The sequence below is a fragment of the Rhinopithecus roxellana genome, chromosome 4 (genome assembly GCF_007565055.1).
Source record: "Rhinopithecus roxellana isolate Shanxi Qingling chromosome 4, ASM756505v1, whole genome shotgun sequence".
Classification (NCBI taxonomy): Eukaryota; Metazoa; Chordata; class Mammalia; order Primates; family Cercopithecidae; genus Rhinopithecus; species Rhinopithecus roxellana.
Window position 1 is genome coordinate 156,621,084 of NC_044552.1, and position 24,401 is coordinate 156,645,484.

Genomic DNA, 24,401 nt, shown 5'->3' on the forward strand with positions numbered 1-24,401 from the left:
AAGAGCTTCTAGAGGATGAGCAGAAGGAAGAGAGGGGGAAAATACTGAATTCAGGGAAAGAAAAAGCCCAGGGAGGCAGGAAGGAGGATGGTGGCGGTGACTTGTGCCCCAGCTCCTTTCAAGGAAGGCAGAGGCAAAGCTCTTTATCCAAGGGACAAGGCTCTTGGATTTGCAGATTTAGGTGCTACCTAAAGCTGTTTCTCTGGGGCGAGAGCAAAGAGTGAAATAATTTACAGCCACAGACAACCCTGCTTTCTGCAGTGGACTCCATCAGGTCCGGGCGTTTTGCCACCCTGTTTCCATAGTCTACAGGAGCCTCTGAAGTCACATCAACTGTAGGAACTCTTGTGAGGAAAACAGCCTTTGTAGTCCTTCCCTTCCAGTGGGTGCTGCTCCGTGTCACACATGGAGAGGGGAAAAGGAAGCCAGTTGGTTTGGATTTCTTTTCCAGAAGATTCCACAGCCACTAGAAGATGAAATGCTTTTTGACATTGGATTACCTAAAATACCTGAAAAAAAAATCATAAATTGTACTTCCAGATACGGTCTGTTGCTCGTTTTTTTGTTGTTGTTGTTTGTTTATTTGTTTATTTGTTTATTTTTTTTTTTTAGGTCTTGTTGGATGTTGCCTCTTTGCATTTGATTTCAGCCATCTTGATAGTTTTTTCTATGCAATTAACAAGGTCCAGCCCTTTCTTGAGCCAGTTCACTTCATCAGTAGCTGACAGGTGTCCAGGGATGAAGAAAACATTATGAGCAACAGAATAGAGAAGAAAAACAGCAGTGCCGTGGGGGCCACCACTTAGACTGTCACAGATGCTCTCAGGCTAACTACCTGCAAATGAAAACAAAAAACAAAAAAAGGAAGATGAAGATTACTGACAATCTAAGGAGTGCTTCTTTTTTGAAAAAAGTTTCTAGTGCATATAGAAAAAGGACATTGTCCGCATAGCAAGGAGAAATGGCTAAATCATAAGCTGATGTTCCTCTATGATGTTATTTTAGTTTTTTTCATCCAAAGAGGAAACTATTTTTCATTAGTTTCTAAAAGATGACAGAGGAATAGTGAGCTGAATTTTATTTTATTTTTCTTGAGAAAGTCTCACTCTATTTGTCCAAGCTAGAGTGCAGTGGTGTGATCACAGCTCATGAAGCCTTGAAATTCTAGGCGCAAATGGTTCTCTCACCTCAGCCTCCTGAGTAGCTGGGACTGCAGGTACATGCCACCGTGCCCAGGTAATTTTTTCTTTTTTTAATTTTTTGTAGAAATGGGATCTTGCTATGTTGCCTAGGCTGGCCTCAAACTCCTGGTCTCAAACAATCCTCCCACCTCAGCCTCCCAAAATGCTGGGATTACAGGCATGAGTCACTGCGCCTGACTGAATTTTTTTAAATAAAAGGGAATAAGAGAAAGAGGCAGCTGGGTATTGTGGAAAGCGTGGTCTTGAAAGTTTCAGCCTTAGTTCTAATACAACACTGTGGGTTTTCTGCCTGTGTGGATGTCAGCAAAAGATGGCACTTCTTCGTGGCATCCAAGGCCACATCCATCAGTTCACAGAGTGGACAGAGAATTTACCGAGCAGCAAAGTGTCGGTGCTGTGGTTTGGTACACAGCAGTAGCTCAGTGAACAGAAGCCTGATCAGGACCCCTCTGCTCTAGGAGGGACTGAGGGAAAAGCCCGTGGAGGGAGTCCCGGAAGTGCTTTCGGCTTAAATGTAACAAAAGCTAGAATTTATGGAGTGGTGTGGGGAAGGAAAGGAGACCCAAGAGCTGTACCTGAGTGCCCCCAAAAGGATACTCTGGGAAACGCCATGACAGTACAAAATCAACCTCCTTAGCTTGGAGGACCTCAAAGGGGGCCACACAGCTCCTGGATGGCTGGCAAGCATTGACTCATTTTGACAGAACATTTGCCATTTCTCTCAGGCTTGAGTTTTACCTAGGATCCCTGTACTTCACATTTCTTGCAGATTTTAAAATTAGATTTTCTTTTTTTCTTTTTCTATGAAAACATGCAAATTAAGCGTCCTAGTGAAGCAGCCTGTCCCCTCCTACAGAGGAGGGGCCTTTTGGATGGTGTTTCAGTGGTGGGGGATGTTTACGCTTGGTTCCCCCATAGCCACACTTCTCAGGTGACCACCCATGTGCCTTTAATGTAGCCATGCAGCCAACAGTCAGCCAGAAAGGGGAAGTTCACTGGTCCTTCTGGGGCTTGAACTTGCAACCATTCCTTCATTATAGAACACTTTTCTACCCAAATGCGGGTATCCTAAATGCCTGCAGACCAACAAAATACAATATCTATTTCATTATACTCTCCCATGACCCTTTATTGAAATTCTTAAAACATGAGTTTATTGAAACTTCTATGAATTTTATGCTGTAAAATGAATAGTTTTTGTTCTTAAGAGAATCCATGAGCATACACATAAAGACTGAATAATTTCCTCCCCAAAGAAATAAAATAGAAAGTATAGCAGTGAGTCAAGATTCTACCTACATATCACATACTAATGAAATGTATTTTTTGCTATAATCTGATAAAATACAGGAGAAAAACATTTATTGTTTTCCTTGGGTTCAGAGTAGTATTCTTTGTGAATATTTACATTTATTTTCAAATATTTTCACAAATATTGTACAATCAATTCAAAATTAGTTGTCTGTGGATTATTCACTTTATGAAAGCATATCTAGAATTTTGCAAACTATTTTTAATAATAACTTAAAACTGTCAATATAGTTTGACATGTAAATATCAGCATATCTGCACACACACAGACGCTCACTGTGCATTCCATAGACAAAACATGCATGAGTGATTTTTTAGATAATTTCCACTTTTGAGCTCAGTTGAGGGTGGACTCTATATAAACCCAGTTCACATTATAAATTAATCACATTCCTCCAAGTTAGGCTGTTTGTAAAATGCGATTCTATATTGACAAGTTAAAAAGCCCTTGGAACTAATGCAAGAATATCAAGGTAACAGTGTTTATTCCTTTCCACCACTTGGGGTAGATTTATTAGTTCCTTTACCATTATCACACATATTTTATATGAGGTACAGTATTCTGTGTTACTTAGTGCTACTTTGTCACGACTCTCCATTAATGTACTTTCAACCTCATCCCAGTAAATGGTTTAAAGGATCTATGGAAACTGGATTGTATCTTCAAGGTAACTGAGTAAGGATCTTAGCTAATGATACATAATTACATGACTAAATTATTTCCTTAGTGTATTAAGCTTTCTACAAATACTAGCACATTCTTTTTTCTAGGTCAGTGTTTTCTTATAAATGTCACAATGTTAATTTTGAAAAGTAATACTTTCAATAGGCATATTTCAGGTATTTTGTGTGCTTTTTAATCAACAGAAATTCCCAGGCACATATGTTAAAATACTTGTCTTCCTTTGAAAAAGGAATTATATGCTCAAATGCTCTTGAGTTTATCATAAACAGAATAAATACAATAATTTTTAATAAATTCCCTAGCTAATGAATGGAAAGGGGGACATAATTTTTAAAATTCCATCGGCATTTGAGACCACTATGAATGTAGTCAACAAGAATTTCTAAATTGTTATTGGACTTTCTCCATAGATTAACTTCTTCCTAGATAAAAGCTGTTGTCATAATAATAAAATTACCTAAGTAAATTAAATAGACTAGGTGATTTGTTGTCAAATGAGAAAATGATCAATTACTTAAAAGCAACTTATTTAAAATAATTATGTAGGTAACATAATCTTGAGTTACTGTTATTAATTTCCATTGCTATTGATTATCTTATTAGAATTCTTTAATTGTCACTAAATGGAGTTAGATTTTATTAATTTATAATTATCTACTGTCTACAAACTATTGACAAGATACTATGCCAAACTCAGGGCGTGTGGATGCACAAAAGGATAGAGGAATGAGTGCAAAAGTCTATAATAAGGGTTTAAAGGGCTTGGAGTACTTTAGGTCTCATGCAGTCACCAAATTTACCCAGCCAAAGGCCCCTCTCAGGACAAAGCCCCACACTGAGGAGAAATTTGCTCAGAATAGAAAAGAAAAAAGGGAAAGAGAAAGTCTAGTTAAAAATGGGATAATGGAGTTGTAAGATTGCAGAAAGGAAGCCCCAGTATTTTTGAACACTGCCCAAAACACCAGAAGAGAAAAGTCTACAGCTTTTCTGAATTCTAGCTCTTTGTAAAATTGCAGGAGAACTAATTTCACGTAAAACTGAGCAACAGCAAAGGAACAAGGTAAAACGCTAACAGAAAAGAAGCAAGGTTTAGTCCCATACACGGTTATTAAAATGATGCAGTGAATGAAGAACAAAATAGCATCCTTATGAACAGTGGAAGAATGCCCCAAATCAGAGGAAGGCCGAAATAACCTTTTCAAGGTGAACCAAGTTATTAGGAAATTACATAAATACATATCATAAATATTGTCTTAAAAGAAATAGAAAATGAAAAAAGAAGAAAATTCTAAAAAACACAAATAAGAAAATTAAAGAGATTTGAGATAAGCTGTTAGAATCAGAAGTGAGGTAAAGAAGATCCAATATATGTATACTAGGAATGACATAAGAAAAACATCAAAGCAACAGAACGAAGTGAATACTAAAAACTGAACTCAGTACAACTGTCCTGACACAGTATGCTTGTGAAAATTGATGCAAAAATGACCAGCACCAAGATATATTCTAATAAAATTCCTGGATTCTAAAGAAATGAAAAAAATTCCTTGGGCATCTAGGCAAAAGAGGGCAATTAATTTACAAAGGGGGGGAAAAAGCAGTGTTTTCAGGCTTATTCATAATACTTTATGCCAAAATAACATGAAGTAAGAGATTTCAGATACTCAAGGGGGAAATATATATACAAGAATATATATACACATATACATATATACAATCGCTGTATGTATAATATATCGGGATTGTATATTCCTTATATGTACAATGTAAGAAACTGTAATTCCATATATTCCTTCTATGTGTAATATAAAGATTTTTTATTCAGCCAAACTCATTATCAAGAATAAAAGCCCTAAATAAACTGTTACTATGGAAGAACTCAGTGAATATATTTCCCAGGAACTCTTCTTGAGGAATTTACTAGAGAACAAGATTCAAGCAATCAAAATTACTGGGGAAACATCAGCCATCAACATAAGGACTGAAGGTTGTGCCTGCATATGTGTGTGTGTGTGTGTGTGTGTGTGTGTGTAGAAGTAAGATAACATGAAGGCTAAGAGAAAGAGGGCATAGTTTGAAATGGCCACATGTGTTAGCAGTATGGATACATTACAATTATTTTAAAGATTTTGTGGGAGAATGAGTACAGCATGTGAAAACATATTTGAAGTTTTTAGAAATCGTGGGCACAGTGATGGTTTTGTTATTCTGAAATTGTGTAATGTGAGAAAAAGCAAATGAGCAATTATGGAATATTGTAATTATGTCATCTTCTGTGTTCTTGAGAACCAGTGTGGAAGAAAGGGAGAAACAGATGTAAAGTAGAAAATGTTAAGTAAAAACCTTGTAGTTCTGAGATACCTCTCCTTCAAAGTAAGAACTGAGAGGACTTAGAAATAATGACTAACTTAGGACCACTGAACATGCCTAGCACCCAATTTATGGTCTTGAAATTTTTAAGAAGCAGTGCTTCTTTTAAAAGCTGGCAATTCCTGGTCTGGGGCAGGAAATGTATAAGATGAACCTGAGTAATTTTCCATAGCAGATAGTGAAGAAGGTATTAAGTGGTGTCAGGTTCATGTTATGGAAAGTCAACTTGATAGGATTACCATTGGCCAGGGATGAGATAGTTGTGCTTCAAGAAGGAAATCACTGCATTTGATTAAAACACAGTTAACACATAACATGTGTAAGTTTATGAGTTTATAAATGTTCATTGAAAAAGAAGAATCAAATATTTTAGCTTGCCTTTCCTATTCAAACAATACCACCAGATAACCAAAAGTAGAAGTATTCTAACTAATAAATGAAGGAATGTTTGAATTAAAATATCATTTTTCAATCCCAATAAATTAATCTAGTTACTGAATGTTAATGACTGCTAAACATTTTGAAAAGAGAGAAAGACATTATGATCTTCCTGATAGAAGTACAAAACACCATCTATGAAGTAATATTACACAGAGAGAAAGAAGAAGGAAGAGGAGAAAGAGGAGGACAGAGGGATAGAGGGCAGGGGAAAAAGGAGGAAGGGAAGAGAGTGAAGGAGGAAGGAAAAAAGGAGGAAAAGAGAGGGGGTAGGCAGAGAGGAAATAAGGAAAGAAAGAAGCTGAATTAAACGAAGCCTATAGACCAATTATCAATTCATAGGAAACAAATTATCAAGGTGCATTATAAACTGCAACACTGGATACAATCAGCAAAATGAAGACTGCGAAACTCTATAGGTTACATGTCCTGCTTTCTTCAACAAATAAATTGCAAGGAGAAAAGACAGTGGAGGGTGATGGACTAAACAACACACCTTTAAAACAGACAAAATGAACTGTAGTGTTAGAAATGAACCTTGAGTGATAAAGAAAAACAAGAAGGTTGATTATAACTTTGGGAGGCTGAGGTGGGCAGATCACGAGGTCAGGAGATCGAGACCATCCTGGGCAACATGGTGAAAACCCATCTCTACCAAAAATACAAAAATTAGCCAGGCGTGGTGGCAGGCGCCTGTAGTCCCAGCTATCGGGAGGCTGGGGCAGGAGAATCACTTGAACCCAAGAGACAGAAGTTGCAGTGAGCTGAGATTGCACCACTGCACTCCAGCCTGGGTGACAGAGCAAGACTCCAACTCAAAAAAAAGAAAACAAAACAAAACAAAGACACCATGGTGTCTTTTAGGAAGGAGTGAAGGTGTTATGATGAGAATAGATACACGGAGGGCTTTAGGAGGCCCAGGTAAAGTTCTATGTCTTGGCCTGAATAGTGTTTAAAAAGTTGGTCACTTTATAATTCATTAAGCTTATTCTATGTGATATTTACAATTAAAAGTGTAGGGGGTTTTGGGGGTTTTTTTTTGTTTGTTTGTTTGTTTGTTTGTTTGTTTGTTTTTCAATGTGGAAGGATTTGGACAGGTCAAGACAAAAAAGTAGGTTGAGCAGTTCAGTGGTGTAGAGATGAGGGAGGGGCTTGGCGGAAACTGAGATCATTCACAGTCGTATGTGGAAGGTGAATAGAGCTGAGGGAGAGGGGCTTGGCGGATCACCGTGACATCATTCACAGTCATATGCGGGAGGTGAATAGAGCTGAGGGAGAGGGGCTTGGCGGATCACCATGACATCATTCACAGTCGTATGTGGAAGGTGAATAGAACTGAGGGAGAGGGGCTTGGCGGATCACCGTGACATCATTCACAGTCGTATGTGGGAGGTGAATAGAGCTGAGGGAGAGGGGCTTGGCGGATCACCGTGACATCATTCACAGTCATATGCGGGAGGTGAATAGAGCTGAGGGAGAGGGGCTTGGCGGATCACCGTGACATCATTCACAGTCGTATGTGGAAGGTGAATAGAGCTGAGGGAGAGGGGCTTGGCGGATCACCGTGACATCATTCACAGTCGTAGTGGAAGGTGAATAGAGCTGAGGGAGAGGGGCTTGGCGGATCACCGTGACATCATTCACAGTCATATGCGGGAGGTGAATAGAACTGAGGGAAAGGGGCTTGGCGGATCACCGTGACATCATTCACAGTCGTATGTGGGAGGTGAATAGAGCTGAGGGAAAGGGGCTTGGCGGATCACCATGACATCATTCACAGTCGTATGCGGGAGGTGAATAGAGCTGAGGGAGAGGGGCTTGGCGGATCACCGTGACATCATTCACAGTCATATGCGGGAGGTGATTGAGAGATGTCCTGCTTCCTTTTACAATTCCGGCAAAACTCCAACCAAACTTAAATCCAGCATTCTTTCTACTTTGCCTTTGCAGCTCAGTGTTTGTGCAGAGAAACAGAAGACTCTGCTCACGAGTTTTCCTTTAAATTCATCATGTCTGACCTCAGGGGGCCTGGGTGCTGCCCAGCAGTGATACCAACTGCCTCCACCCTCCCCTTCCTTCATCACTCATACCTTTCTTCTTCCTCAAATCCCAGTACCCCCTCCACCTTTCTGCACCTGGTCCTAAGCACTCAGCCGGGCCTCCTTTTCCTAAGGATGTCTGCCTTCCCTCTGAAGGCCAACCCTCCACACATCCTTTAGATCCCCTCCTCCAACCTACTCAAGGGCAGAGCTCTTTCTCTGTCCTAAACTGTCCATCTGTGCTTCTCGTCTCAGTCCTGCCTTCAGCATAGTATCATATCATTATTTCTCCGTTTTCAAAAATCCTTTACAACCCCAGAGTCCTATCCAATGGCCACCCCCATCTCTGCTCCCTTTTTCAGGCAAACTCCTTTAAAAAAGTGTCCATTCTCACTTCTTTGAATTTCTCTCCTCCGTGTCTTTCTGGACTCCACTCCAAAGGCTTTTGGCTCCATGACTCCACTAAATGACTCTTGTTAAGACCGCGATGGCAGCCACACACCCAACTCCAACTGCAGCTCATCTGGCAGCCTTCTTGAGATGTGCTCCCTTGGTTTTCGGGACACCTGAGTCCTCCTCAGTTTTCACCTGCCTCATAGGCTGCTGCTTCTCAGTCTCCTTTGCTGGTGTTTTCTCACCTTCCCTGCAGAGGTTGGATAATCACATCTAACCTCATAACACGGTCAGAGTGTCATAGATCTAACCTGGTGTCCAGCTTTACGAATAATTTCAAGGATGCAGGTAATCCTGAGACTCAGGCAGGACCTGGGGACGTTCAGGTCGCCTCCTCAGGTCCTTCCTTGGCATGTGGGGCCGTGCTCTAGGCAAGGTTTATGTGTGAAGCCTCTAAGAAATCTATGTAGTAATCACTCACATGCAATCTCTCAATTACATAAACTGTCTCATCATTCATTACTTGATGAAATATCGTCATTGTATCCTCTGATAATTGCACAGCTTATGACACTGTCTAGAGAGCCTTACCCCATAAATTCAGAGATTCTAGTTCATTTGCCATCCAAACTCTTAGACCTCTTTTCTAGTAAATGTGCTGTATGTGTATGCCATTCACATGTTTACAAGGAGGCCAGGTCATCTTTTTCCTTCTTTCCTGGGGACAGAAGAATGAGAAAATGGATTAGAGGCTCATGCTAATGACTTCAAAATTTGTATTTGGGACCCATGCCTTTCCCCTAAACTACACTTATTTATTCAATTAACTACTGAAAATTTTAACATTGCTGTGTAATAGCTTATCAAACTGAACATGAGCACAATAGAAATAATGATTTCATGCCTCAACTCCCTACACACACACACATACACACACACACACACATACACACACGCACACATACCCCTTTCTTCTTCCACAGTTGTCCCTACCCCCCACCTGCCTCCTGTCTTCTCAGGAAACAGGGAAATACACTACACTCATATTTGACTCCTCTTTTTCTCTCATACCATTAATCCATCCTAAATAGATATTCTGCAATTTCTCCCTTTAATTTATACCCAGAATTCAAACGCTGATCCTACCTCCAGCACTACCTTCCCGGGTCAAGCCAGTGCCATCTCTTGCATAGATGTTGACATAAGCTCCTGCGGGCTTCTCTGCTTCCTGCCTACACCCTGGCCCTCCAGAGGGCACGCCGAACATAGCAGCCAGGTGGATGTCTTCAAAATACTAGTCAGATTATGTCATACCTCAGCTCAGACTTCTGCAGTGGTTCTGGCATCTTCCAGAATAACAGCCAGAGTTCTGAAAGCAGCTATCAGGGAACTGCGCATTCTAGATCCTCCCGAACTCTCCAACTTCACCTTCTGTTTTTTCCCTCCTTGTTCACTCTGCCTCCACCCCACTGCCCACCTCGCTGTACCCTGAACAGCCAACCACATCAGCACACTGGGGCTCTGCCCCCTTACAGTGTTATCTGCTTGTCCAGAATGCTTATTCCCCCGGGGATCCATGTGACTTGCATTTCTAATCTCCTTCAGATATTTGCTTAAAGGCACCTGCTTTGTAAGGCACTCTCTAATCACCTCTTTAAAATTGAGATCTTCACCTTCTTTGGAATCTCCCTCTTGCCTGTTGATTATTCTCTTCCTCACTTAGTACCACTGGAAATAGACATTCTAACCTCCCGGTATTGACTGTTACAGTGCTGTGGATGAAGGTGGAGAAGTCTATTCATTCACTGCTGTATCCCCAGCACCTCAGTAGAGTCTGGAATGTGGTAGGCTCTCAATAAATGTTGCATTATTTGATTAATAATTGAGCAAACCTATTTGACTTGATCTGAGTTTATATTACAAAAAGATCAAAAATGTAGGGCTGCCGCAAAGAAGACCTTGAAAATGGTCTGATGAGGTTTGGAATTTATTTGCAGGCTGAAGAAAGCATTAAAGGAAACCGAGCAAAACAGTAACAGAAAGAAATGATGTCAGGGACACAGGAAATCATGCTTTGAGAATAAGAGTAATGATAAAGGGAAAATGTGATTCTTTAACATCAGTCTTCTTCTAGCTCATTGATATTGTGTGGGCTGCCAACAATTATGAGGTGGAATGCTGGGCCGATTTTCAAAATAATAATACAACCTTGTTGAATTTCAAATAGAGGCATGAAAATATCTTGCTTTATAAGATTGATAGTGACATATTATAAGTGTTCATCATTTAATACATAAATATGTTCCTTAAAATGTATATGAAATAAGATTGTTGAAATATATGTTGGTAGAAGCAATCTTATAAAATATAGAGCTTTGGAATATCTATTTTCTGAAGACAAAAATGCAAAGAGTAAATTCACTTATATATCTTGCCAGTTGAGTTTGATAGAGTTTTTCTACATTGAAGCATATTTGTCCTCCTCTATCAACCCCCTGGCCCTCTCCCTCCCCCTACACACACACACACACACACACACACACACACACACACACATATACACACACATGCATTATTTTACTGAAACTGGTTAAGCAAGAAATCCCATACACTGTCAGCTTCTACCCCTTTGGCTGAAATAAACAGTCAGTTTGAAAGCTCACTCTGCTTTTTGGGTTTCGCAGTACAACCGATACCAGCAGTATGGTGCAGAGGAGTGTGTCCTGCAGATGGGGGGCGTGTTATGCCCCCGCCCTGGCTGTGGAGCGGGGCTGCTGCCGGAGCCTGACCAGATGAAAGTCACCTGCGAAGGCGGCAACGGCCTGGGCTGTGGGGTGAGTACTGCCCGCACCCCTGGGGCGGTGTGTTCCTGTCCTTGTTCGCTTTTGCGCATGGGCTGGGATTATATTTTTATTTTATTTTCATTTTCCCTTTGGACTCAGACATCTTTAAACTTATGTATAAGAAAATAGATTTTAAATTCCTTTATAGGACTCCAGATCGGAATATGTATGTATTTATTTTGGGGAAAAGAGTTGTATTAAGATTTTCTGCTTTGGTTGCTTATGGAAGTATTTACTTTAAGATGCTGTGAGCCACTAGGCCAGACTTTTAAACTTTTCTCCCAGCACTCAACTGATCCAGAGCAAAAATGTATTCTTTCTTCAGAGTTGCCTTTAAGTAGACAGGAGTGAAGGAGAAAGAACTCTCCATCAGTGACGTCTTAGTGACATTGTTTGCCTAAGTGTTTCAAGAAATAAAATGAAGGTTAATGTGGCAAACTTGAAATGTTATTGTGTCATAAAAATCATTTTAAACAGAGATGAACAAAACTAACGGTGTCTCTTATGGAAGCAGAATAAGAAACGTGGAAAATGTTTGTTCTAAGAGGTCAAACCATGTGACCTGGCCGGCTTTTCATATGAATCTATGGCTGCAAGCTGATGGCTCAAGGAGGAAAGAAGCATAACTCAAACACAAAAAAGCTTACTAAATTATAGGTTAAAATGACAAATGGATGATAATCCTGATATTAAATTTCATGCAGCCTGGAAGAGTAAGAAAGTGTATGTGCGTATAAAAGTCTATTGAATTTTGATGGGAAACGTTTCTTTTAAAATTGCAACTTCATGAGGAGTTTTGTGCAAGAAGGAGCATAGATAGCAGAGGTATATTTGCCAGGCCTGATTTGGGGCTGAGCGCTATAAGTCATCTAGAAATAAATTAGCATTCATTCCCCTTAGTAAAGCTTCCTGTATGTCATGCAGTGGGGTTCACAAAACCCTGGGTTGAACAATGGAGTAGAGGGAGTGGAAGTTGAAAAATAATGAGATGCCATGGTGCCTAAGTGGAAAGATATACCTCTGGATTCAAAATCGTGATTGCATTCAAATGAAAACTCAAGTGATGTTTACTCTCCCTGGAGATGATGGAAATCAGGACACACTCTCCAGTCTTAGCCATCATCATGTGCTGAATTATCTGCACTGATTGTGTGTGGCCTCAGCAGGTTGCCAACCTCTGGGATCAGAATGCTAGCAAATGTTATCTTTTAAAATGAGCTTTTAACGAATTGTTTTTAACTACCGGCTAAATTGTGTGCTTCTGCCTGCTAATTGCCTACTGTGGTTCCATCCTCTAAAGCTGGATTTTAAGATTTTAACTTTCCTTAGGAGGTAGAGAATTCCGCTGGCCCATCTTTTGCATTTGGTTGTTGACCTTGCTTTAAGAATGTTGAAGGGTTTATGTAATGCAAAATCTTGAATATCTTTATGTTCCCTTTTTTATACAAGTAAATTGTAAGTAAATAACATACATATATAAGCTCCAATCATGGCAAATTATTTTAGAAGTGAATCAAAATGCTGTAATATCTTTGGATTAAAGGAGTTTGCAGGCAAACTTGACTTAAAGGAGGATAGCTATGTTCTCAAGGTTTCTTTGTCCTTTGGCAATTCTGGGTAATGTATTCTTACTTTATTTTAATTTGTTTTGGTGTGTTGGTTTTGGAGGTGTGTTTGCTGGATTGTGTATTAGTTATCTATGACTGCATAGCAACTCCAAATTCTAACAATTAACATAGTAGAAATATATCATCTCACAGAGGTTCTGAGGGTCGGGAATCACCCGTGAGTGGCTTCACTGGGTAGTTCTGGCTCAGGGTTCCTCCTGAGTTTGCCGTTTAGCTGGGTTGCAGTCATCTAGAGGCTTAACTGGGGCTGGAAGATCCACTTCCAAGGTGGCTCATGCACATGACTGTTGGCAAAAAAAAAGTCCTCAGTTCCTCACCGGCTGTTGTCAGAAGGTCACTGTTCCTTACCACGTGGCCCTTGTCTTAGGCTGTTTGTCCCCATGAAGGCAGCTGGCTTCCCCCAGAGCAAGCAGTCCAAAAGAGGGAGCAGGGAGAGGAAACCACAGTGCCTTGTAGAACCAAATCCCCAAAGCTGCACCTGTCACTCTCACTTCATTCATTAGAAGTGAGATACTAGACCCAGCTCACTCTCAAAGGGAAGGGAGTTGGGCTCCATCTTAAAGAGGGTCAAAGAATTTATGGACATATTTTAAACCACCCCAGTTTGCAATTTGATGAAGCTGAAAAAAGAACAGAGAAGTGATTTTCTAAAGGATGCACTGAACTGTATGCATTCCTTTCCCTCCCTCCCTTTTTGCCCCAGTCTCCAAACTCTTTCACAAGCTTATGTCCATTCCCATTGCTTTGGCTTCTCAGCAGAGATAAATTGACCTCATCATTGCCCTTGGTCTTCAAATCCCAAACTTTCACTAAAGGATATTCACCTAACTTGAATGCTAAAGGAATTCCACAGTAATTAAAAAAGGAGATTGCGTTGAATGCGTGAAGTTCAAACCCTGGCTTCACAAACTACTAGTGGTCTTCATCTTTGTCAGTTTCCTTATCTCTAAAATAGGATATATATGAGCAACTCTGTATAAGACTATTGTGAATACTAAATGAGATAATAAGTGTGAAATACATAGAATAGTTCCTGGCATAGAGTAAGTGCAGATTTATTTAATATTTAATCAAAAGCTTAATGAATATTTATCCAAAGCTCACCCAAAAGACGCAACATTCAAGGAAGATTGCATATGTGGCATTCATTGGATATACTCTTCCAAACAGTCTAGAATCAAGGATGTAGCCAGATCTACAGCAGGAAATTGGGCACCTAGACCTTACTATTTTTAGCCTTCAAATAATTGCTTTTCCTAAATACTACTTTGCCATGATGCCATTTGTTTATAGTGTGATCATTACACAGGAAATGTGATGCCTGTGGTTCAGGACATCCCAACAGACTTTTCCACAAGGAACCATGCTGACTATTCAAGTCTGATCTGAGTACCAAGCACACTTATGCTTGTCCTGAGGAAAGCTGCCTTTAAGGATGTTAAACCAACTGATAAGGTTTGCCTCTGAAAGTTGACTGCTAGAAAATCTAAAGCTACATCTGTGGCCTCTGGATAGCATATAGAGAGGTCATAAACACAATGGATTTGGAAACTGGTTTCCTGGCTTTACTTGTTTCCTTCTTTCTCTTCCGCTTTTCCTGATGCATGTTGTTTTGCTGTGGTTTGTACATCCTTGTAAGCTGCCCATTTTTTTCTGGGTTTAAGGAGTATAATGGAAAGCCATTGTCTGGAAGAAATTGTGGTTAGATTATGTCATTTCAGAAGTAGAACATGGCCCAATACATAAAAGTTAGAAGAAGATGAATCTCCTTTTACTCTTTGCTCTAACACTATGGACAACGAAGAACAAAATAAGCTGCCTCAGGGAGAAGTGAGTGTCTCATTCAATACATCGTTCAAGGAAAAGTCATTGGTAGCAAAGCTGTAGAAGAATTATAGAGTTCTAGATGTGCAAAAAGCCCTAGACATCATTAACTCCAGTGATTCTCGGTGTGGTTCACAGATTTATTGTAAGATGTCTGTGAATTCACCCATGCTTAATGTTTTTCCTTCAACTATCAAGATAGAAAAAGTACAACTCTTACTATATGGGTATTCAAGAAATGTTTGCTGTTACAAAAAAAAAAAAAAATAGTGTGTAAAAAAGTTGAAACTCAAATTATCTGCCAGTTGTAGGATTTAAAATTTTTTGGAGCTAGACACCCATGTGTTGAGCCCTAGGCTCCAGAGGATTCTGATCTTCTAGTCATTTCACCCACCACCATGTGCCTGGGTGGTCTTCCACACAGCTGTGGTTTCTATTGTATATCCTTTCCATCTGAAGATTTCTGTGTCTTTAGTTGAGCTTCTGTAAAATAGGTGCTATAGTTAGTATTTATGAGTCTTTTGTTCACACATATGGGAAAGTCCATTGGAAAATCAGATTCCAGACACTGCTCCACTGTGTCACAGGCTTATCTGTTCCCTCAGGAGCAATGTACCTTAACTGATAAATGAAGACAGGGATTTCCATTTAAATGATGATGTCAGTCCACCTAGGAAAGTTCTGATAAATGTGGGATGAATCCAGCAAATTTATTACCAGTATAAAGAATTATTTGAAAGTACCACCTCCCAGGATTCAAGCTGCAGTGTTACACTGGTTTCCTGTCTTTATATTCCTGTCCTAAGCCTTTTCATTCTTCTTAGTAATGCATGTATTTGGTGTTTAACATTCATGAAATGTATGAATGAATGAATAGAATAAATGATTGCGTGAATCTTAATAATCTAGGAGTAATATCAATAAACTATTACTTTAATTTTCCAATATTAATCATCATGTATCCCAGTATTAGAACTGCTTACCTTGCCCCAACAAAGACCTCTTTGAAAAATATTTAAGCACCTTTATATACTTATACAATATACAGTGTTTTAATAGCACACATAGTATATAATTCAGAAAACCAAAATAACACTACGTTCAGGGATCCACAAAAAGTCCATTAGAAACCTGAAAGTACTGCAGAATTTACAGAATTGATGTGCTCTATCAAAGACTACATACAAGGCCAAGTAAAGAGTACATTCTGATATGTAAAATGTGCTACTCTTGGGAGCACTGAGATTTCGGTTTTGACTCAGCACAGAATATTTTTACATAGATAGAACACAACAGAGAATGTATTTTGGTATCAAATACTAGTCTAGCCTCACTCTACTAACCCTAGATCCTACTTTTACTACTGCTCATAAAAAAAATTAATTGATTTCCTGAAGAATTCACGTTATGCATTATTCTTTTTTTCTGGCCTTATTGCTAGTCATCAGAACCATCTCACAAACTTTTATGATTCTGATGCAAAATGTTGATGTGTTTAGTACTGGAAAACAGCAACAAAATATGGAATACATTATACTCACTGACCCGGGAACGCAGACATTATACTCACTGACCCAAGGCAATCAGGCCTTCCGAGTTATCTATAAATAAAACATCTTTATCTTATTTGGTGTTGTCTCAGAGTATTACATGTCTGGGAGATAATTTATTAAAATAATGCTTGAAGTTGGATGAGGAATTTTCTGGTTTTAATTAGAAATCCAGAAACAAAATTTAGCAACTGCTGAAAAATACACATTTAAATGAAAATAGAATTTCAAAAATCTTATTAGTGACCATAAGTTAAGGAAATGCGATGAATTTCTTAAGGCCTCTAACAGTGACTCTCTCCTTAAACAAACACCGTGCTGTGTTGTTCAGAGGCAGATTTATCAGGGAACTAATGAGGCCTTCGCCTGGGGCTCCTCGCTTGCATGGGTCCTTTCCAAAGCTTCTTGCCATGTTCACTTTCTTGCATTGATTTTCTTAAAAAGAGTTTCAAAAATTATAAAAATGAAGTTGTAAAGCCTCCCTCAAATGTGGTTCTAGGCCTGTGCAAGTATGGGATATGACCTACTTCGTGCAAAGAAATGTGTATATGTTTTTGGTTAAACTTGTTATTTTGAACGACTTATAACAACAGCATTGAAATATTGTTGGAGGTTTTAGTGAAATGAGAGTCTGAACCTCATTTTCAGCCTTTAAGTAGGAAAGGAGTCTATGAAGATAAATTATGATGATACCTACCCTTTTACTCAGAGATTTAACTAATTATTGAGTTTAAACTCCAAATTAACAAATAGATATCAAGCTGTTTTTTCAATAGGTGGAGTCTGGAAAGAGAAAACGTGTAGATGATCAATATTTAATAATAAAAGGAAAAAAGAAAATGGTTACTTTTCTTATTCTTTAAGCCAATTTTAATTTATTTTTGTAAAAATATGTAATTTAATTAAATTATGCTTAGGTAATTTTTAAACCATATTGAGATTTTTTAAGACTAGAGATTAAAATCTAGTCTCCAAATGTGTGTGGTTTACATCATGATGTTTTCAGGGAGACACCAGAAAGAACAGGTGTTTCTCAGGATGACTAACTGTGGGTTCATGAGCCTTCATGCCAGCTGTCCCCATGCAAGTTTGCCTCAACCGCCTGGACACTCCAGCACGTAGAGAGCGGAATCAAATCTTGTTGGTACTTTAGGCTTTGATATACAAGATGTTCTTCATCAAAGAGCATTTTTAAAAAGAAAGTTGATGTTATGAAATGTCAAAAAATATGCATTCCATGTTTATTTGACATATGTCCAAAAATCTAATTTAAACTCTAAGATCAGCTCATTTGCAGATTGGAAATAAGTCTCGCTAGACTTTCTGCCTGTGAGACAGCTTGAAGTGCAAAGATAGAAAGCTTCGGAGAGTATTTATTTTAGTTAAAGAAACTGTTCACAAATGTACAAACAAGTTCTGCATACCATTCCTCTGGAAAGCATCTATCAGTTAGCAGACATTCCTAGAAAGTGTTCTGTGATTTTGAGGTACAGTTGATCTTTGATGAGCAACTGGGAGTTGAGGGATGCCAACCCCTCCTGCAACCAAAAGTCAGCAGATAGCTTAAACTCAACTACAACTGGCCACTGTTGACGGGAAGCCTTATCAATAATATAAATGGCTAATGAGCAGGAATTTGTATGTCACATGTATTATAACTATATTCTTATGATAAAATAAGCTAGAGAAAAGAAAACATTATTAAGAAAATCATAAGGAAGAGAAAATGTATTTTCTATTTATTAAATGGAAGTAGATCATCATAAAGGTCTTCACCCTCATCGTCTTCATGATGAGTAGGCTGAGGAGGAAGAGGAGGGGTTGGTCTTGCTGTTACAGAGGTGACCAAGGCAGAAGAGAATCAACATATAAGTGGACTTACATTCTAATGCATGTTGTTCAAGGCTCAGCTGCATATAGAAAAGTGTATTTTTTTAACCCAACACAGACCAGTAGCCATTCTCATTGTCTTTAACCAGTTTTTGTTGAAATAAAAGTAAATATGAAATAATTATACTCTTTTTTTTTTTTTTTTCTTTTTGAGACGGAGTCTCACTCTGTCATGCAGGCTGGAGTACAATAGCACGATCTCGGCTCACTGCCACTTCTGCCTCCCAGGTTCAAGTGATTCTCCTGCCTCAGCCTCCTGAGTAGCTGGGATTACAGGCAACTGCCACTACGCCCGGCTAAGTTTTGTATTTTTAGTAAAGATGGGGTTTCACCATGTTAGTCAGGCTGGTCTCGAACTCCTGACCTCAGGCAATCTACTCACCTCAGCCTCCCAAAGGGCTGGGATTACAGGTGTGAGCCACCGCACCTGGCCAATAATTATACTCTTTCAAAATCGTAAGATCCATCTTTTTGAATAATGTGTTAGAAAATCAGTTTTATGGTAAATCGATTGGAGAACACTTCTTTAGCTTTACAAGCTGCAGAGAGCTCAGAACAGTCCTGAAAACAGGCTTCTTGTGAAGATCACATTGTTTCTGTGCATTTATTTTCGTCATGCTCTGACTTCTGTATAGGGCTGTGTGTCTAACATGGCAGCCTTTAGCCACATATAGCTATTTAAAAGTAAGTATAATTAAAAAGTCAGTTCCTCAGTGACAGTAACCACATTCCAAGCGCTCAGTGGCCATACATGGCAAGTGGCTACTGTATTGAACAGTGCAGATATAGCCCATTTTCATCACTGCAGAAAGTTCTATTGGACAGTTCTGGTCTGGTAAAAGGCCGGGACGTCTGTCCAAGGAGTAACATTTGCAAACTCAAGGTTTCCTGTGTTTTCAACATAAGCACTTTGAGCTATTCAGCTGTAGTTGAGGGGGGAAAAAAACTTTACCAAAATACAGCAAATTCTTGACTATAAAAATATAAAGCAGCATTTTCCAGAGTAGGGGTCATGCAATCCAGGTTCCAACAGATGTTGCCAGGACTATGGCAAGAGTTGGGGTACAGAGAGATGGAGCAGAGATCTACAATCCAATAGTTGGAGGCACTGGGTAAGCCAGATTAAACCAATTTCTTTCCTATAGGACTTAAAGCTTTCAATATACAAACACACATTGCTTGAACAAGCAGAACATCACACTCAGCATTTCTGCAACTCTATAGAGCAAGAACTACCCTTTGTGTGGTACATTTTGTAAGACAGGTGTTTTATGAAGCTACTTGGGATTCAGATGTCTTGCTTTATTTTTTTAATGCATGGCGCTGAATTGCATACTGCTAGTCACAATAAGAAGGTGATACCCAAAAATCAGAGCCATTAGGCCCACAATAGTTCTTTTTTGTAGAGAACTAATGAAAGCATGACTTTTTAAATTATATGGTATATTTGGCTCAAATGTATTTTTGAGACTACAATATATTTTTACAGTAAAATCTTTTTCTTTCTAATACTGCCATTGATATATATTTTTATGGGTTTAAGATCAATTAGAGAAGACGGGATGAAATTTTGTGATCATGTGTGCTTAGTAACTCTCCTTCCAAGGATCCCTATTAAATGAACATGAGAATAACTTATATAACAATAAATGATAAAATATTTTCATAGGGCAAGTGTCACCATGTGTCAATCTCATAAAATGTTAACTGCATGGGGCATTATGATAATAACAAAAAAAAAAAATGACATGTAGATGTGTTTTTATTTTCCATGTGTGAAGAAGTGCTTCTGCAAACAGCGAGAACAATCCTAAGGAGGTAGTGCTTGGGTCCAGCTCAGCTGGGGCAGACCTGGGGGCAGCTTGCATCTCCCTAAACCCCAGCATTCTGAATGGTGATCTTCCCCTTTCCAGCACTATTTTGTAGTAGATAAAAATATGGAAACCATCAACTTTTCCATAGTATTACAGCAGCTAAGTACGTTCTTGACATAATTATACAGCGGAATACAATACTCTATTACGAAGAGTGAGGTCAATCGGTGTCCTGATACAGAACCACTTTTAATACGCAGAATGAAGTAAAGACAGCATGAAAAGGGGATCCGTGCACATGAGTGTGTAAGATTTTTTCTGGAAAGAAGCAAAGACAGCCCGGGAACAGTGGCTGCCTTTGGGTAGAGGAAGTGATGATGTGAGGGAGGAAGCTTTTACTTTTCAGTTTATAACCTTCTAGAATGTTTGAGGTTTCTGAACATGTAGATTGATGGTTACTTTTTTATAACATGAGGGACTGAGTTTATGAATTATTTTTTTCTTAATTAAACTTAGTAATGTTACATGTTAAAAATAAAAGCAATGTGACCAATATTTTCACTGGCAGAGACCGAGGGCACAGAAACCAACTCCATGGAGCCTCGCTGCTGTTCCAGAAAGAGCCAGGCATGCAGGTGGTGGTCCGGCTGGCCACTCTTAAACCTGGAATGTGTCAGGAGCAACTCTCCTGTCATACCCATGTAGCTGAATGTCATTTTTTAATGAGAATGAAGTCCACTTGGAAATTTAATTTACCTTCGCAAAATAGGGTCTCTGAACATGTCACCAAATGTATTGAGCAGCCAATGCAAATCAGTGATGTTTTAATTAAATTACACAAAATGTTTAAATAGTTCTTACATTATAGGAAAACATGTCCCATTGCTACTTTGCACATCTCTGTATTCCAGCAGTCGTCTCCCTACAGGGCATTTGTTCAGCTAGTGCCCCTTGAGGGTCAGGGCAGAGATTGTCTAGCGTATGCCCAGAACATCTCATGTTAGCCCCATGGCGTGATGAAGAAGCAGCACACCCTCACTCTTCACACGAAACAGGAACACCAAGACCAGCGCTAAGTGACTGCTGTTATTCCTGTTGTTCATGACGTTTAGGCAGAGTTCAAGGGAGCCCACACAGAATGAGCGCTCAGGACTAGAGTAAACAGGCATTTCTCTCACTTGTCCAGCATTCCATTGGGAAACGCTAAGTCGATCAGTTATTCAATCAGCTCTCTCTACAAGCTCCTGGGAGGGAATAGGGCTTTTCTTGGGTAAAGACCAGCCAGTCCCATGGGCACTGGTTTCCAAGGATCTGCAACAGATGTAGAAATCATATTTCCTAAGATTCCAAGAAATGTAGCCAATTTTCCTCCTTCTCCACTTGGCATCTCAGTGGGCCCCAGGGTTCTACCAGTTGAGGTCCTCAAAGACTCACTTTTGCCTCTTTTGCACCAAGAAGTGGAAACTTGAAGTGTGCCCTGGGCAAATCTGATCTGGCCTGGCTTGACCTTCAGTCCCACCTCCCCTAAGATTTGGAGGTCCTTAGGAGGTACACCTGGCAGAACTATCCAAGCCTACCATACAGGCCTTTGTCCCCACTGTCCGTTAAAAAGTTGATGTTGTGGATAGAGACTAAGGAAATTTCTTAAAGTCCAATTTATTTTAGAATATTTTTCAAGGAGAAGAAAAACATCAAGTAACTACAAGACCACGGGTAAGGCCCAGGTCCAATGTATAACCCTTGCCTGTCTGTTTGCCCATTCTTGAACTAGGATCAGAAGAAGTGTACAAGTGAGAAGGAACCCAGTCAGAAGGAGATAAGCCTCACTGTTGCACTCTAGGAGATAATTGGTCAAGCGGGCCTATTGCTGCACTTCCAAAAAGCAATTTTCTTCCTCCTTTCTGTAGAAGAAGGCCAAGAATGCCTGTGTCTTTCTCTAATCAAAGTCGCCTGTTACCGTCTTTCAGATAGATAGTATATTGTTCCTGACACACATCACATTTTTCTTCACAAAGCCATGTTGGTTATTGACCAGAGTTAAAGGACAGTCTGGGAATTTGATGCCAAGTGATTTTTTCCCAATTCCTCTCAAGGTATTAGTGCTAAACTGGCAGGCCTGTAATTTGGAGGAAGTCTGTGTTCACTCTTCCTGTGGCCACCTCCCCATATAGATGAACCCAGTCCACTTGCAGAATGTGACGTATCCCTAAATAATTCTCACACATTATCAAATGCAAGCTTTTGATTGTGTCCTTCTTAGAATTTGAGGCCAGCCGCAGTGTAATCCCAGCACTTTGGAAGGCTAAGGCGGGCAGATCACGAGGTCAGAAGATCGAGATCATCCTGGCTAACATGGTGAAACCCTGTCTCTACTAAAAATGAAAAACTAGCCAGGTGTGGTGGCGGGTGCCTGTAGTCCCAGCTACTCGGGAGGCTGAAGCAGGAGAATGGCGTGAACCCGGGAGGCAGAGCTTGCAGTGAGCCGAGATGGTGCCACTGCACTCCAGCCTGGGCAACAGAGCGAGACTCCGTCTCAAAAAAATAAAAGAACTTGAAGCATTGTTCTTTTTGTGTACATACCTGCATTTTGACATGCCCTGATTATTTGAAGGAAATAGAAGAAATAGTCCAGTGAACTTGTAAGTTAGTCATTTGCATCAGAAATAAGATGGAATTTTATTTGCTGGAGTTTTAAAAGAATGTAGGGCTTGGAATGGATGTGTCCTAAAAGAGAAATTTCCCAGTGATTAATCAACCTTGTTTAGACCATTCATTTCAATGGTTTTACATGTAACTAGGAAGTACATAGAAAAGCTATGTATTCAGAAGATAGCTGCTATTTGGAACGAAAGAAATCTAAATCAAAGTAGACTTCTCAAAAACTCTTTTATGTGATGACGTGGCTGGGCTTTGGATAAGCAGTATTGTATTGCTGTAAAGTTCAGAAGCTGCTTAATCAATAAGAAAAGTTGAAGTAGAAAGATAGGATTAAAGAGATAAGATCTTTGTTAGACTAAATCTATTGACCCAGAACTTCCTATTATGGGATGGATGGGAACTGCTTCACCCTGTTAATGTAACATTTTCCATCTCAAAATTGCTGTGTGGAGACTATGTCACTGTGTCTATTTTTAGTTTCTTGGTCTAAAGAAACCACAGATTGTTTTTGCAAGACCTCAGAAAAGCACAAAACTTCCATTGTAAACACGATTTAGATAAAACACTTACTGGGAATGCTTTTAATATTCTGAGCATCATGTTAAACATCATTGATATATAATCAGAAATCTGCAGGGACACAAGCTACCTCGGAATGTGAATAAAATAGCCAGCATGAAACCAACTCTATAGGCTATTTACCTTCCCTGTACAAACAGAACTGCTTGCTGATAGAGCGTGACCCCCAGCACCTGGCTGTCAGCCAGCAGGGGCAAGTTTCTATCAGGTCATAGAATCTGTGTGTGCACAGCAGACAGACTGCAGACTAAAATGTCAGTTTCCCTCCTGACGTCAATCTCCCCCTTTCTCTTGCTAACAGAACATATTTTTTTTCTTTTTTTCAAGTGTGCACCGCTTTGGGAAATGACCTCATTTTCCAGGTCAGTAGTGAGTTCTGAGTAGTCTAAACCACTTGCTAATCCTGTGACCCTTACTAGTGATCAGGTTTGAGAAGATCCAGGCCCTTCTAGAGTTCATTGCACTACTGAGTGCATCAGCTCTGAAGCCACTCCATTGTTGGACTGCGTGTTATGGGATATGATACATTTCCTTTCTATTTAAGCCAGTTAAATTGGAGCTTTCTGTTTCTCCAATCAAAATCTCTTAATGGGCACACAGGCATTTATTTCTCTTAATAATGACCAAAGGAATTCATTTACTAAGGACTTTGGGCAGATATTGGGGAAAAAAAAAAAAAAGAATTATTTGATCAGAGCTTTTTAGTAGCAAACAAAATCACCTCCAGATTATTATATTCCATAATATTTTTGTGTCCACTGTAATGGTAATCAGCAATTTAAAAAAATCTTTTTGTTCCTCTCTGGCTAAATGGATTGTAGTAGCCTCCATTATATTATTCTGACACTAGTTCCATGGCGTGTGGCCAACTCCTAGGACTGCAGTGACGTAAGTGGATGGGAGTTTATTTCTCTCTCTCATAAAATTATGTCTGGAGCTGGGATGCTCCACTCCACCAAGCCTTGAGTTGCCTTCATCTACATGGTGTAAGGTGGCTCAGCCCCAGGTCCACATTTCAACCAGAAACAAAGGGGAAAGAGAAGAGGACATTCCCAGTCTCTTTAAAGGTCAAATCTGGAAGTAGCACACAACATTGTACTCATATTCTGACAGAGAAAAGTTACTTGTGAGGCTACGTGGCCAGCCCCCAAAGCAGTTGGGAAATATCTTTATTCTG

At 39.6% G+C, this 24,401-nt stretch overlaps 1 protein-coding gene across 3 annotated transcripts in view; it reads left to right on the plus strand.

Moving 5' to 3' along the window:
• The window catches only part of PRKN (parkin RBR E3 ubiquitin protein ligase), a 1,396,422-nt gene that overhangs the window by 1,182,568 nt on the left and 189,453 nt on the right, over positions 1-24,401 (plus strand). For all 3 annotated transcript variants that reach the window (XM_010373152.2, XM_030929283.1, XM_030929284.1), the window contains one exon: positions 11,123-11,272. In XM_010373152.2, the coding sequence (XP_010371454.1) occupies positions 11,123-11,272 (150 nt within the window). The remainder of the gene's footprint in view (positions 1-11,122; positions 11,273-24,401) is intronic.